The 15,842-nt window shown below is 40.2% G+C and overlaps 1 protein-coding gene across 2 annotated transcripts in view; it reads right to left on the bottom strand.

The window, feature by feature from the left end:
* DEPTOR (DEP domain containing MTOR interacting protein) overlaps positions 1-15,842 on the bottom strand; it is an 82,776-nt gene that overhangs the window by 48,988 nt on the left and 17,946 nt on the right. For both annotated transcript variants that reach the window (XM_082291935.1, XM_082291936.1), the window contains 2 exons: positions 7,148-7,326; positions 4,341-4,464 (listed from right to left, as the gene is read on the bottom strand). In XM_082291935.1, coding sequence (XP_082148061.1) covers positions 4,341-4,464; positions 7,148-7,326 — 303 coding nt within the window. The remainder of the gene's footprint in view (positions 1-4,340; positions 4,465-7,147; positions 7,327-15,842) is intronic.

Raw genomic sequence — 15,842 nt, 5'->3', positions numbered from 1 at the left:
TGGATCTGACCATCAGGTAGCAGATCATCAAACCAGGCAAAGGCTGCTCAGCCACAGCTGCATGTCAGTGGTAGCACAATGAACTGCTCATTTAGATGGTGTGTCATTGCCAGCACCTCTGAGCTAAGAACTGAGAAAGTCAAAATTAGCTGAAGTCAGGAATGAGGTCAAAAGCAAGAGTATGAGCCACAGGGGACAACGTATTGACTCCAGAACTCTTGCAGGCTTTATTCTTTCTTAATAGTTTAATTTACAAGCATCTTGTCCCACAGCATTTTGTCCCACACTAACCACATCTAATATAGACAGACTATGCTCCAAGGGACTATCTTTAAATGTGTCTTGTTCACCAGGCTTTTTACCCCTCAGAAAAAAAATGCAAACCCAAAGCTTGTGTCTTGTTGTACCATCTGCTGCATGGTTACCCAGAACTGGTTACCCAGGCTCTGCAGGCACCAAATAAAAAAATCCTTAGGATTACATTAATTGTTCTTTGATGAGTCTATAATTAGTTGACCAGCTCATTGAAATCGCAGATAGAAAGGTCCTTGAAAAGGCAATGCTAACTGTTAGACTTTTACAGAGACACAAAAGAAATCTGGAAAAATATCAAGTGGAAAAAACACTCAGTTTGACATTTCACACCCTTCTGCATAAGCCCAGAATAGCACTGCAAAGGATTCGGACTTGTGAACAAACAGACACGACAAATTGCCAGTTTAAGAGGCCCAGACACAGCAGTCCATGGACTTACATCACTCACTGAATTAAATCACTGTAACTCCATGGCTGTCAACAAAACTGTACCAATTTACATCAATCAAAAACCCAGTCTTTCATTAGCTAGAACTGGAAACTGCCTCTTATTCTTCTATCTTCTCCTTGTTTCAAAAAAACATGAGGCTATTAATATCAAAACATATTATTTGTTAAAACTGGTGTTATCCTGCATTAAAGGAATGTATTTAGCCAAACAGTGAAATTCAAACTCCTTTTCAAAGAAATCTTTAACATTGTTTTTATCAAAGTAACTGCACCAGACGATAAATGCAACTTAACCACTGATGAGTTAAACTGGAAGTGATTCCAAGAATGCAGTCTCCAAATTATCTGAAAGATTTCCTGAAATTAAAACCATAAATCTGCACTTCTTTCACTGTGAAATCTGGTTCAAAAATCTCAGTTGATATCAGCATCATGAAATGACTTATAGCTCCTAAACACAACTGCACCAGAAACAACAATCTTGTGTGCCCTGACCAAACTCGACTGAGAATTACAAACATCATAAAAATAGGATGCCTGCACAACGTGATTTTTTTTTCAAAGCTATGAAAGGTCTGTGCTGGATTTATATAAGATTTGCAGGCAGAGTTTTGTTGAACAGGAAATATGTTTATCTCATTCAATCTTTCTGGTCAGTCCTGTAGAACTTGAAAGCAGATACCAACCTTAGATCTTATAAACTATTCAACAGTTTCAGACAAGACTGTAGGAAATCCAGTAGTTTTAATCTCTAGGTATAAACCTGAACCTCAAAGCATGATCACAGAAAAGATTACCAAAGTTTGCAATGATGTGCAGGCAATCTGAACTGAAAAATGATTTTCAGTGCAAATGAAGGGAGAATGCAATCAGAGACTGATTTGAAATCTTCTAATCCCACAGGTACAGCCACCAAAGATGCCCACAGTGGGTGAAGGGGGTAATGCCACAAGAAAGGAGAGTTCAGGTTACAAGGACCTTTACGGTCATGCAGAAGAGAGACAGGAAAGGGAGCTCCTCAGCAGAGGGACAGTCCTAATGGTCCCATGGCCCAGGGCAGAGAACATGGCATTTACCCAAAACAGCTGTCTGAATGCAAGAAACCTGCCTAAGACATCCATGCCTCTTCCCATGTAACAACCTGCTGATCCTCCTGAAAGATTTTGTTCATTTTACCCATTGAGGGTACAAATCTGCATGGACTGGTGTTGGGTAACAAGTCTGCAACTTTGGCAAGCACAAACTAGGTTGGCTTCTGAACATAGTGCTACTCCAGCCCTAATGCAGAGAGTGGAAAAGAGCAGGAAATAATTATAATGTCCATCTTAAATTAGCAAAGCCTAGTGAAGATCAGCAAACCCTATAAAATTAGACACAGATTTTCAAAATGTGTTGGATTGAGAAAGATTTCCTTTGGCATAGCTGCATTTCTCTTGCAATTGGGCCCATAGACATTTAGATAAACAAGTTGAATATGCTGGTAAGTGACTTCATGTTTGTGCACAAATACTTTTCTCCAGTTGCTGCCATTTAGTAATTATTTTAACAGCACTGAATTAATATTTTCTTTCTCAGCACTATCAGCAAACTGATAGAACAGATATATTACACAATCACACATTTCATTGCAGAGCTCTTCCTGACTTTCAGCATTAGATTTTGAGTTTAAAGTGTATCCAATGAAACAGTGAAGGTGTTGCTAATAAAGGTGCATGGACAAGGGAACTAACAGAATCTGAAATCTCTGCACAGTGGATTTGCTAAAATAAGCAAAATGAAGTCCAGATTGTCCAGGTATGCCTTCTTATCTCCCATGAATATAAAATACTTCCGATGATCCATGGAGAACTTTGACTAGCTTTGACTGTCACATACTGGTTTTGAAATGCCAGGTATTTTTAATTTATACTATATTTAGCACTCAGGGCTGGTTTTAAAAGTTTCTGAACCCTTCAGATACGTTGCCTAGGAGCAAGCACCTCACGAGGATGCAGTTATATTTAGATACAGGTGCTGCTTTTGGCGTTAACTCTTTTGCCAAGGTGGGAACAATCTCTACAGTTATGAACATTTTTCTGCTAGTACAGTGTTAGACAAACTGGATCACAGACATTGGTTTGGAGACAATTGTCCATTCAGAGAAATGGTGATGGAAGCAGACACTGGTAGAAGAAAGTTCTTTCTACCATGGCTCCTTTCATGCAGAAGACTGTCATCAGCCTCGCCAACAAAAAATTATTTTTCTTATGGAAACCTGAAATAGAAATATAGACCAAAAAAGCACTGTAGACACTCTAATCTGCTTTCCAGAGTATGGGTCAGGCTTGTAGGCACTGCATGTTCACTGAGTCTAAAGAGCAAATATTCTGCTTAGTAAGGCACAAAAGAGTTTGGAGGTGGTTGTCCCAGTGCATAGAATAGAGGATTTTCTCCAGCGATGCATTTTCTTGTGTCTTATACAATTTATTACATTTTTATAATATAATAGTCACAGTCACTGTGTCTCGAGGAATTTTATATGATGGGTGCAACAAACGGAGTGGCATTTACAAGTATTTGTTTATATTTTGGTTTTATTGCTCTTTCACCAAACTGCTCTTCAGAGCTGGCTAACCTTGAAAATAATATTTATTATCAGCTTTTAAACTTCGGAGTTTCCTGAGTGCCTTATTCTAAGAAGGAAACAAATTCCCTTCAGTGAGAAAACACAGCATCTCTCCTGGTTGCTGCATGCTTCTGCTCCAAGCAAGCAGGAGAGTGGGTGGCATTCAGTCTAGAGCAATACTTCAAGCTTTTTGGTAAATAACATATCACAACTTTGCATTAATTTTTAGCATATGCCAGCATGCATTTTATTCTCTCTGCTTGAAAGTACCATGTCAAAATCTCTACATCCTGAATAAAAATGTCTTTAATTTTATATTAGGAAGTATGGTTAAGCTACCTAGTTAGTTGACAGAAATAATCCAGTGGGATATTCAGTATCTCAGCATAATAATCTGTTTAAAGTCGTAATTAGATGCTCTTGGTTGGGTTGGTGGTTTTTTTGAAATTACTTTTAACATAACTTTTCTGATGTTGAAACTTTGCAGACTGGAACACTGAGGATTCATCTCACCTATGATTTAAAATTGTACTCCTTGTGAAGCTGTAGATATGGAGTCTCCACAGACATGTAGCTGCTTGTTCAATGCATTTTGTACTAATGTTTTAGGAATTATGACTATGCTTTTCCCTGACAAATATTTACGTACTTATTTGAATTATTTTGACAAATAATTCTGTAATTATTTTTACAGAATAGATTTCAAGGGCTTCAATTTACATTGAATTCTCATATAGGATGTATTTATAACCTTGGGCATCAGATTTTAAACAAAATGCCTCAAGTGAATATAGTAAAAAACCAAAAGAAAAACAGGAGAGGGAAGGACCTCTAACTAAACTAATGGAATTGCCCAGACCCATTTCTGCATGAATTGAGAGCCTCTGACTATTCAAAAATAGATTGACAAGTATAATTTGCTTCACATGGCACTATTATCAACACATTATGAATACTGAATGCAACATACTTTTCATACAGTCTTTGTCCTCTCATGAACACCTTCACCTCATTGTCCAGCGGAAACGTCCCGTCATCTTTTCTGAAGCGGTAGAACAGTTTGACATCCTTGAATTCTTTATGCTCATCACAGACTGAAACATAAAATAATTAAACAAAAAAAACCCCTTCACATACGTGTTAAGTAGTTGAGGACCCACTTAGCAGGGACCACTGCTGAACTTCAAAGCAAGCACACGTAGAGTCTAACCCCCTGTATTTCTGAGCACACAAACTTTACTCGGTTCTGTAAGAGATGGTCTGAAGATCTTTCATCTGCCTCATGATCATCGCCGAGGACAGAGACTGAACACAGGAGTCCTGGCCTGGCTGAGGTGGGATTGTCTGCCAAGTGTTGCCTGCGGGTGTGCCCGCTGGGAACTGGTACGCATTCCTGAGGAAATTAGTGCAGGTCACAATGGACTGCGCCGTTCTTGCTGCCCAGGCGGGAAGGACTGCGCTGAAGCAGAAAGGAATGACCTGTCCTGTACACCTGTCCTGTACACCTGTCCTGTACCTGTTTCCCAAAGCAACAGGCCCCATAACAATGGCTGTAGATTTCTCCCCACCTCTTGTCCAGTTGCCTCTCACTTCTGAAAAGGACTATAAAGGGACTTTCTGAAATAACTGAGATCGAGATCTCCCCACGGAAAGAAGACAAATCTATTGGCAGAAGACCACGAGGACTTTGTCTCATCCGTTGGTAGCTATTCCCCCCTCTTTTTCTCCCTCTCTACTTTGTTTTTCTTTATCTCTCTCTCTCTCTCTCTCTCTCCCCTCTATTGCAATACCGTGTTGTGGGCACTTAATAAAGGTGCACTGTTTTGATTAAAACTGAAATCCCTTGTGTCCTTTTACACTCAGAGATCGATAAACGAACCATCATGACCCCTGCTTGTATTGGTGGATCGTGACAGGTTCTAAGAAGCTGGAGGAAACCTTCAGAGAGGTAACCAAATTTCTGAGTGAGGGGGTAAGTGTTCATTAGTTTTGTGAGTATTACTGCAAAAATATAGAGCAAAAGCGCATCCATCTGCTGTATACCCAGAAAACCTTTTGATGAAAACAGTCAGTTGGCTTGTTTGTTTAAAAGGCCACTAGAGTAGAATGCCTAATAATTTAAGGTTTGCCAAACTTCTTAAAGTTATTTGTATCAGTTAGCAGTGCTGTAGGAAACCTGAGACTTCCTAAAGAAACAGTTAAAATCAAAGCCTTCTTCCCTCTTAAAATTGTCTCAATTGTTCTGCCATGCCAACTAGCAAATGGTAGGTACAACATGAGCACACTGAGAAATGCCAGATTAGGTTTGTAAAACAGCAGCTGATCATGGGCTCTTGTAAATGCAAAACAGAGCCCCATCAAGGGCATAAACTGATGGGAAAGCTATCCCAAGCAATCTGCTCCTAACAGAGTTGTGAACCCACACACATGGGGGACCTTCTGCACCACAGAAGCAGGAAGTGGTACCTCTTCCACTGGACGTGGGACTTGAAAGAATGCTCTGAGCATCCTGCAGAACCTGATGGAACCTCTCTGAATCTACCTGCCCAAGCCCACTTCACAAACTATTTTATTACAGTGCAATACATGAACATTTTCAAGAAACACCTGTTCCATTTCTAATATATACACACACATATATAAAATTTTTTCTAGAGTTTGCAATTGGATCCTAGGGTAGAAAACGCTTGAAGGAAAGTTAGAACTTTCAACAAGCATTCAGCAATAAAACATCTATTGCTCAATTAAATTAAGTCACTCAGGCATCCACGCAACTCTTCACTGACATTTTCTCAATAGAGGATTAAGTAGACAGATTTGAATACCCTATAATTACTTTATTCTTTAACTATCTACCGTGAGTCCCAGTTTCCATAACAACCCAGAATTTTCATTTAATAGCCAAGCAGAAGCTGTAGAAGTGGCACTCACTCAATATGTGCATTTCTGACTTTAATTAAGGTGTTGTTAATGTACTGCAGACAGCAGCAGCACTGCTGCACATACAATGACCTCTGCATAAAGTCAACATTTGCTTGTTCATAGTCACTCAGTTTTCTCTTAAAAAAGCAACAAATGGTACATTTGCCATTTTGAAATGGGTAATACTATAGGCTTGAAATTGAGGCCTTGGATCTTCTTTGCTCTTGTGCTTCCCAGCCTCTTTGTGCCCCAAAAGGCAACTAAATGCTACCAGTGAATTGGAAGCCTTTTCATCAGCATGAATTGTTATTCAAGAAGCTGAAAGGAACAGATCTCAAACAGACAACAAGTTTAGGAGAAAATTAATCGGGGCACAGCCGGACCACTAACTTTCTTGCAGCTGTACCAGCACTAATGTTTGTGCAGCTGCTGTGAGGGCCAGGGCCAGAGAACTAATCCACGTGAGAAAAATGATCTCTTTTTTTGCTGGCTGATTTTTCAGATGGGTTTTTCAGCTGAAGAACTGTGCTCTTAAGAGCAGGGAAATGAGGGCAACAGGGAGAGGGGGGACACGATCCAGCTGGAGCAGCTCTTGAGACAGGGAAGCTGCATCACAGTTTCCAGTCACTTTCCCCCCTGCTATGGGGAACACCTCTCCACACCTCTTCAGGCTCTCATCTCCTTCAGGACACAGGTGACCTTGCATAGCAGTTTAAGGGAGATGCTCCATTTCTGGCAGGGAAAGGATCCTACCTGTCCTATACCCGGCTGAAGAGCAGGAGTGGGATTTCCCTTTGTCTCAAAGCAGCCAATAAATTCAGCTTAGAACTTTTTAGCAGCTGATACTGCACTTACCATGGTGGATAATGCTGTGATCCAGTAATTTCTGCACCAGTTTAATGGCTGTCTCCCTGTCGGAGGCCTCTTTGTGGTCAATCAGCCAGTCAATCAGCTCTTTGGCAACGAAGCAGTTCGGGTACGTTTTGAGGTGGTGTCGCCGATCCTTAATGACCTTTTCTTCGTGCAGTCGGAGCCTGGGGGTCAAATCACCTTGTAAGTATCATTTGCAAAGAGCCTCTGTAACCAGCATGATTGGGGTGAGAGCAGAGCAGTGGCACCCAAGCCCTGCTCACAGGATGGGCTTTGCAGGTGTTGGGCAGAAAAGGAAGAGTCCCAGTCACACATCCAGCGCTGGCATCTCACCACTAGGGAACCCACAGCAACCATTTGTTACAACTTTAAACCCCATAATTGGAAAAACTTGTTTTATGCCCAGTGGAGAAGTTTAAAAAACTGAAGAACAGCACAGAAAAACATACTAAGTCCCTTAAAATACTTCCCATAGGTCAATTAAACTGTCAATAATTTGGAATTAATTTTCCAACATTACCACTAATGTGTTCCATATTATTTTATAGTATCACTGCTGTAGATTTTTTTTTTATCTCATTAATTTTTGCAGCTGTAGCTTCGCCCTTGGTTAGGTAACTGCATTTTGCCTCCAACTGCACAACAAGGATAGCATTTATGATTTAAAATTCAGGTGTGAAGCTGCTCCAACACAATGTTATCTATCATTAAAAGATTGCCTCCTACTCCAAATAAAGGAAACTGATTTCCCTCTTAGGCATCTGTTGACAAATGCTCTCTGTTTGCAAAATCTCCCTGATCATCCTGAAAGCAAGTTGGTTGAGATGCTTGGGTCAGAATGCAAGATCCTGATTAGAGTAATACCTTGAGGTATTACTGAAGTTCTGCATCTTCATGTTTAGTCATTTTTTCCCAAATAAACAAAATAAGCAACATTAGCAATAAATTGACAGAGGGTTTAAAAGTTGTTTGAATTTTTATGCTTTCCTGTTCCATTTTAATGAATCATATCAGAAAACCTGGGTTTATAATGTCTATACCACAGTTCTGAGGAAAGCACAGAAACAGCAGTGCTTGGGCTCCTATCACAAACAGAAACATTGCTGTTCATTTCCAAGTGGCCAGGGTCCTAAACACTCTGGCTGACTGCAAAGAGTCCTGAGTAATGCTATAATAATTGTAGGGGGTACAAGGGTGATAGCACAGAAGGGTGTTAACATGAGCCTCAAGAAGCACAGAACAGGAGTATGAGAAACTTCTCTCTCAATGAAATTCCAGTATGAAACAATAATTTCTTCTTAAAAACATAAAAAGGGAAAATACTTGGCTGAAATCAGTGAAAGAAATATTATTAGGGCATCAGACAAGACTTCTGTAGGCTTCTACCTAAAAGTAGTAGCAAAGCAATGCTTTGTTCTGCAGCATTTAGCCTTGAACTACACTGGAATGGCCAATCTGGGATGTGAATTCAAAACCAGATTTGCAAACATCATAACAAAAAAAAAAAGCAAGACATATATTAAAAATACAGATCAATCAGATCACTACTCTGGAAAGAAATGCTGGTAAATATCTCACGCATTATGAAATTCTCTGAGCTAAAATACTTTTGCTTAAAGCATATTTTCCAGATGTGCTCTAACAGCTGTCACCATGCTTAGAAATAAAGCATTCACAGTTTTAATTATAGAACATGCAATTATCAGTATGTCTGATGGAGCTTTACAATTAAAATACATCCCAGGTTCTGTTAATGTTCATCCAATCTTATGTCACACAATAACCTGCAAGAATAAAACTGGAAAAAGTGTGTAATACAAATGAAGACAGCTCAACCCAGCTTTCAGTCAGTGGTGTAAGTCTAAATGCATGGAGTTCATCTGATACAGGCAGGAAAATCCCTTCTACAAAATTCTTTGTCCACATGTTGCATAGGAGTATGCCAGGACTGTCATCTCACAGACAAGTCATCAGTCAAGAGCCCCAGAAATGAGCATTTATGTCTTAAATTCTGACTGCAGGCTTTCCTGCAGCTGGTGGGCTTATAAATATTTCAATTCCTCTGTGATGCCAAAAGACACAGGTTCCCTCTCTACAATCTTTTTCCTCACTCAGACAATTTATGGGATGTCTCTGTACACCTTTTTGTCTATATTCATAAAACTCATAGGTATTTCATTATCTGAATTACTTTTACCTGCTTGCTAAAGTGGATCCAAATTTGCTAAGACACTACAAAATCATTAAGTCAAAGAAAACACAACCACATAACCCTTACCAAACCTGAATTTCCAAATGAATGTGGGAATTTCTTCTGCAGTCTATACCAATTATGTCCATACTGAATTATGTCCAGGCTTATTTATTTGGAATAACGAACACAAATGGAATTCAGATTTTCTCTTTGGTGGTGTCAAAAATGAAACTCTATGGAGGAGAAGTAGCTCAATAAATTAACACTGTAACTAGTGTAAACTACACAGAAGCCTCAGGTAAACTTATTGAGCATATATTGCAGTGTGCCAATCAAAAGTTCAGGCAGGAATTTAAAAAATGTGTCTGTGCTCAGAAGTATTTATCAGGAGCCAAATCAAATGGAATAAAAAGGAATAAAATGTACCAGTGAATACAATTATACACTGGAACCAATGCTCAAGTGAAGTGGTAAATTCTTTATCCCTTGGCATTGGGAAACAGGCTTCTTGACCAAAGTCCTTGATGTTCTCCCTTTAAGTAATGTTAATCACTTTACGTCAGCTAGTCTGCATGATGACTGGAAAAGACCTAACTTGACATCAAACACATTTTTATCACTAGAAGAAGTTTTTCTCAAGAGCTGTTCAGGCAAATTAGCTGACTGACAAACCCTGACCAGTTTGAGGGGAGAAGGGGGATAAGAGAGGCAAACAACAAAGGGTGATGGGGGGACACCTTGATTCAACAAGCCTTTGAAACATGGACCCACTTTCTGCAACTTAACAGCTTAACACCAGAAAACAATCTTGTGTGCACCAACACATCACCCATATATAATTCCATATATTATTCAAGATTACCTGCCAGACTTTGCCTGTGGGGCCACAGTCTGCCCTACCTGAGGAAAACCATGTGAGTGGGATCCAGAGCATTTGAGCACTTGCCTGTGAAGGTTAACAGGCACATGCAAGCCTTTAATATTTACAAATTTATAGCCATGGCTCTTACTCATGCTTACAACAAATAAAGGCTGTATTTGCAAGCATGCATGCATGCCAGAACAGTTTTCTTGGGTGTTTGTCTAAACAGGAGTTGCTCTAATTGACAATATGAAGGGACACTTGCTCCAAAGAGAAGTGACTTCCTCCTACATAGTGTGGAACAAGATAACTTGGAACACATTTCTCCTGCTTTGCAGTAAACGTGTTCAGAGCTATCTGGAACAATGTTATTTTTTGAGATGCCATTAGGTACTTTCAGGATACTGGAAAAGTCTAAATTTTTGCCTAGAAATGAAGAATCAGGCACTAACTTGGGAGGAAATTGCTCTTGCAGCTACATGAAACTTGCATTTTGGTTTTCATCAACAGGGGCATTTTTATTTCCACCAGGGACATTATACATTTTGAAGTTCCTTGCCTCTTTTCTGAAGCAGTGGGTAAGGATTTATGAGACAGTGCCTGCACAATTAGCTTTCCTTTTAAACCCCAGGAAAGGCCAACCTGCTGGATGAATACAGTAAGGATATCATTAACTGAACCACAGTCCAAATATCTCACCCAGCTACTTCCCTCTATTAAGTCCAGTAGTCTGTGCTTGGCTAACATAGATCTCACAAAGCATTATCCAATCTTGAGTTCTATGAATGAAAAAAACCTGAAAGCTTCCTGCTCTTCTTGATAATTTTCTGAATAATTAATCTGCCAGCTCCTAGTACATCCTATATAGTTCCTACGTTTATCGTAGCAAGGCTTAAAATATGTGCAAGGAACAGGTTGGTCCCTGACACTCTAAACAGGCAGCATTGTATGAACACTTTCACAATGCACTCCACTCATTCACCTCTGTTAACCTTCCTGAAACAATGACACACACACACATGAAGATGTACATATAATAGAACCACAGAAACATAGGATCGTAGAAACAGAACAATTTGGGTTGAAAAAGACCTTTGAAGGTCATCTAGTCCAACATGAGCAGGGACATTTTCCATTATATCAAGTTGCTCAGAGGCCCTCCATGCTGACCTTGAATATTTCCAGGGATGGGGCACCTGCCACCTCTCTGGGAAACCTGTTCCAGTATTTCACCACCCTCATTGCAAAAACTTTCTTCTTTATATCTAGTCTGAATCGACCTCTTTTAGTTTAAACCATTACCCCCATCCTATTGCAACAAGCCCTACTAAAAAGTTGTTCCCCATCTTTCTTCCAAGCCCCCTTTAAGTTTTGAAAGGCCACAATAAGGTTTCTCTCCCAGGCTGTACAGCCCCAACACTCTCCGTCTGTTTTTCTGTTTTCACAAGGGATGTTCCACCCCTCTAATCATCTTCAGGGTCCTTCTCTGGAGCTGCTCCAACAGGTCCATGTCCTCCCTGTGCTGAGGACCCCACAGCTGGACACAGCACTCCAGGGGGGGGTCTCATCAGAGTGGAGTGGAGGGGCAGAATCAACTCCCTCAACCTGCTGCCCACAATGCTTTGGATAAAACAACTTTTTTAAATGGAAGAATAAAACACCAGTGAAGAGATCACTGAAAATAGAAATTCCTATCAGACTTTACTAATTATTGAACAATGCACACTGATGAAGTAATTAGTCATGGCACAGTGCACATCTTGCCTCAGCATGCTCAACTGCTGCTGAGAAGTTCTGGCATGCTCATGCATTACTGCTGTGTTACACCTTGCATACACCCTTAGTTTCAGTGACTATCCCAGATTGAGCACTGACAGGCAGCATTCACTGAACTATTACAATTTCATCAAATTTGGGTAAACTCTGAACAAAACTATACTAGATTCCTTCAAAATTAGCAGCTATTTGCAGAAAGGCAAAGCACTGCAGGTGGTTCCTGCCATCTTAAAATTCTTTCACAAATTTCATATATATCTATAAGAGAAAGATTTACTTATTTCCAAGGAAAACTAGGCACAACATCCTTTGTGACAAACATAAATGGACAAAAGAAGTGTTTTGCCAAAGATAAGGACAATTCATGGTGGCCAAAGAGCATAGGTTTTTCACACTTCTTCTCAAGGGACATCCTAGGTGCTCCACTGGCAGGTAGAATTGCCCCTTTCTGTTTGAAATAGAACAGTTTCGTATCCTCCCAGAGGTCTCAGAGTTCAGTGTTCTATAACATAAGCACATGACCTGTCTACAGCATGGTAGAGGGGCATCTTACTGAAAGATCACATTTTCCAAAGCATCTCAGTGACTTAGAAGCTTAAGTCCCACTGAAATTTAAAACTAACAAGTCAGTTACACACCCGATCTGTTACAAAATAAATGAGCATAAGGTGGCATTTGTGTATATATACACACCCAGGAAAACCTACTTTAAATGACCTTTATATTAAATTTTTGCCTTTGCACTGTCAGCAAAAAAAATAAAATAGGTCAGTGAGGATATCAACTTTGTACACAGAGGCGATCCTGAAGGCACTCTGTGAATGCAGTGTGTTGCTGGGACAAGAATTTCCAGCTGGGCTTGCCAAGTCTCAGCTGAAGTGTCAGCATTTCACTGCTGCCTGTTCCTCTTTCTATTTATGCTTCAGCTCTGAAATCACTTAGTTCTGTTACTTGATATTCACAGCAGCTAAATTACCCTTTAAAACATGGGGTCATACTGGAAATAGGATGAAGATATTTCTGTTTTGGTAGCTGTGGCTGGGGAGAAATTCTGCCATCTCAAAAATGTTTAGAAGGGGTATCTTCAAAGCAGCTCCTGATATCAGTTCTCATCACTGTGATAATCTCCAATTTTTTGCCCACAGCCATATCTGTAGTCAAAGTGAGGAGATGCCAGAACACAGAGCCAGATAGAAAGACTTCAACTAAACTCTTGGTGCACGGCAGAGGAAATCCTAAAGCTTCCAAAGAAGTGGTGGTTCAGCAGCGTCCCTGTGGCTTTAAATAAAATATTGTGGCTGCCTCTTTTATGAAGTCTTTTTTTATACATTCAGGAAGTACTAAGGCCACTAAGCCTGGAACCAAACGTGCACAAGGACATCCCCAATACCCATAACATCTTACTAACACTGTGAGGGATCAAAGCACACTCTGGGGAACAGACACAGGCATTGCTCAGTCTGCGATGAAATCAAAATGATGTCTTTTGGAAACTCTCTTTCAGCCCACAAATTCAGGCCAGAAATTCAGAGCCACAGCCTCCAGAGTACTCCAGACTGCACAGGAAATTAGATCTGTGTGTTTGTATTGATCTGTCATAAAACTAGAGACCCCTTGTAAAACCTATGGAAGTTGTGAAGTGACTAATCTGTCTGCCTGCCAAGCCGTTTCACTTGCATTTCACTTTTAAGTAAAATGTGTACAAACATGAATAATATATCTAACTGCCTGTGCACTTGAATCTTGAGAGATTCTGTCTTGCTAGAAAGCATAAAACTGGGTATTATAAAGAGGAAAACACAGAATACAGGCAAGTTTTTATTTCACCTGCCCCTAGTCATAAGGAAAGTGGAAGTCTGCCTGTCTCACTCTGGCTGCTCACTTTCCAGGCTGAAGCCATCAGAACTCAGCAAACCACAGCCGTCCTTCTCTACATGGAAGTCAGACATAATTGAGCTTCTCACTCAGTTATGGATGAGCTGGGATGCACCACGGAACAAACGTATGCAGGTCAAAGTCTGTGGGATACTACTGTGTGGATCCCCAAAAGAACTGAGATACTTTTCACTCAAGAACAAGCCAGCTTTGCTTATATCCATCAACTAGGTTTTTTATCCACATTAATTTTCTGTGTCTCCACTGCAAGGATATTCTTAGGCTTATTAAATCAATGTGTACTGTGGGGATTAATTTTCTCAAGGACATTTTCCCAAATCTAAACTGAAGGCATCTACCATCAAGCACCAAAATTTCAAAGTACAGACCAAAAACCATAGCAGAATTGTTATTACAGACATCTTTTGACTGGATTAACATGGTAATAAGCTCATCAACTCCTGTAGACTTGTGCTAAAATACCTCTCAATAAAGGAATTCTTTTATGGATAGCATACTCAGGAAGAGGCAGTGAGGTCTCAAGGGAGGCCAGCAAAAATCAATGAAATTTGTGTCAGGGTATGCAGGCCTGTTATCTCAGTAACATGGCTGGAAGAAGAGAAAGTTACTTTGAAATGCTAAATGGGCTAAACAGGGCAAATACAGGTCAGAGAGCCCAAACCCTACTGCCACAGATATTCCTGCTAGCACTGCCATTCAGGAACCTGGAGAGACAGACCAGCAACTGTGGAACAGGAGGCTCAACTACAGGCCTGCATCACTGGAGTCAAGAAGAGGGGCTGCACCAAGGACACAAACAGCTGTGGGTACCAGAAAGACCTGCTGTGTGAGAGCTCCTCTCCTGGATGCACCTGGCATGCTAAGGAGGTAGGGGAACCAAAAAAGTTACAGGTTGAGGTCCCTTATGCAGCAAGGCTGACATCTCTTTTACCCAGAGAGAAAGCTGACTTTGGCCTTGGTAGGCACCTGCACTGTGTGCAGCAAGTTTCAGACCACCTGAGAAACAAGGTCTTTTCACCCACCCATCTCTCAGCACATCTGGGGAAGAGCAAATCTGTAACACCCAGAAAGCATCACAGTACTGAACAAGCCTGCAGCACAATCAGTAAAAGGGGTTGTTATCTGCCAGACATAACCCAAGAAATCCGTGGGAGAACTGAAATTAGTCAAGTGCCTAATCTTGAGTACAGTTTGGTATTTCTCTCACCCTGTCAATAAGTGACAAATAGTTTTGCTGGGAAATTATATGGGTAACTTGGAGCTCAAAGTCCTTCCAGGCATGGCTGCTCTCAGCCTGACAACCATAGACCTGCAGGAGATTTCCTCCCTGATATTTTGCACTTCTCAGAGGAGTGCCAACTGTTTGGACTTCTTTCAGTGGTCCCTGGCAACCCTGCTGAAAGCAAGAAAAACAAAAATCTGCCTTCATCATTAATAAAGCGTCATACTGCAGCAATATGTGAAATGCTTTTAGCAATTGTTTTCCATCTCTACACAAAACTCTTATCCAAATACTGTGCCAAGTAATCATGACTGTCATTAAGAATAAACATCCAGTACCTGACAGGTACTATAATGAGTAGTAAAATACTTAGTATTTTAACATACTACAGTTAACAAACTCGATTTTATACTGGGGCTACGATTCAAAATTTTTTATTCACTTCCAACATATACATAGGTCCATCTTAAAAGGAATATAGATGCAATACTATTTCAATATACAGTATATTGTATTAAAACCATCACACTTTGTTTATCTCTTCACATTCTAAATGAATAGCTTCCTTTCTTTCATGTTTAGTTTAACTGCATTGCCAGGAGTTATTTTTATTTTGAAGGAAGCCCTGAAGGCAGTAAGTGCAAAAGTACTCACTAGGAAAAGGCACTTTGTATTGCATTTCTTTAAATAAAATTTAAAAAATCCTACCATGTTTTGACACTGATACATG

The sequence above is a fragment of the Coloeus monedula genome (assembly GCF_965178545.1).
Source record: "Coloeus monedula genome assembly, chromosome: 1".
NCBI lineage: Eukaryota > Metazoa > Chordata > Aves > Passeriformes > Corvidae > Coloeus > Coloeus monedula.
Note: the sequence above shows the minus strand (reverse complement) of the source record. Positions and strands in the feature narration are given on the sequence as shown.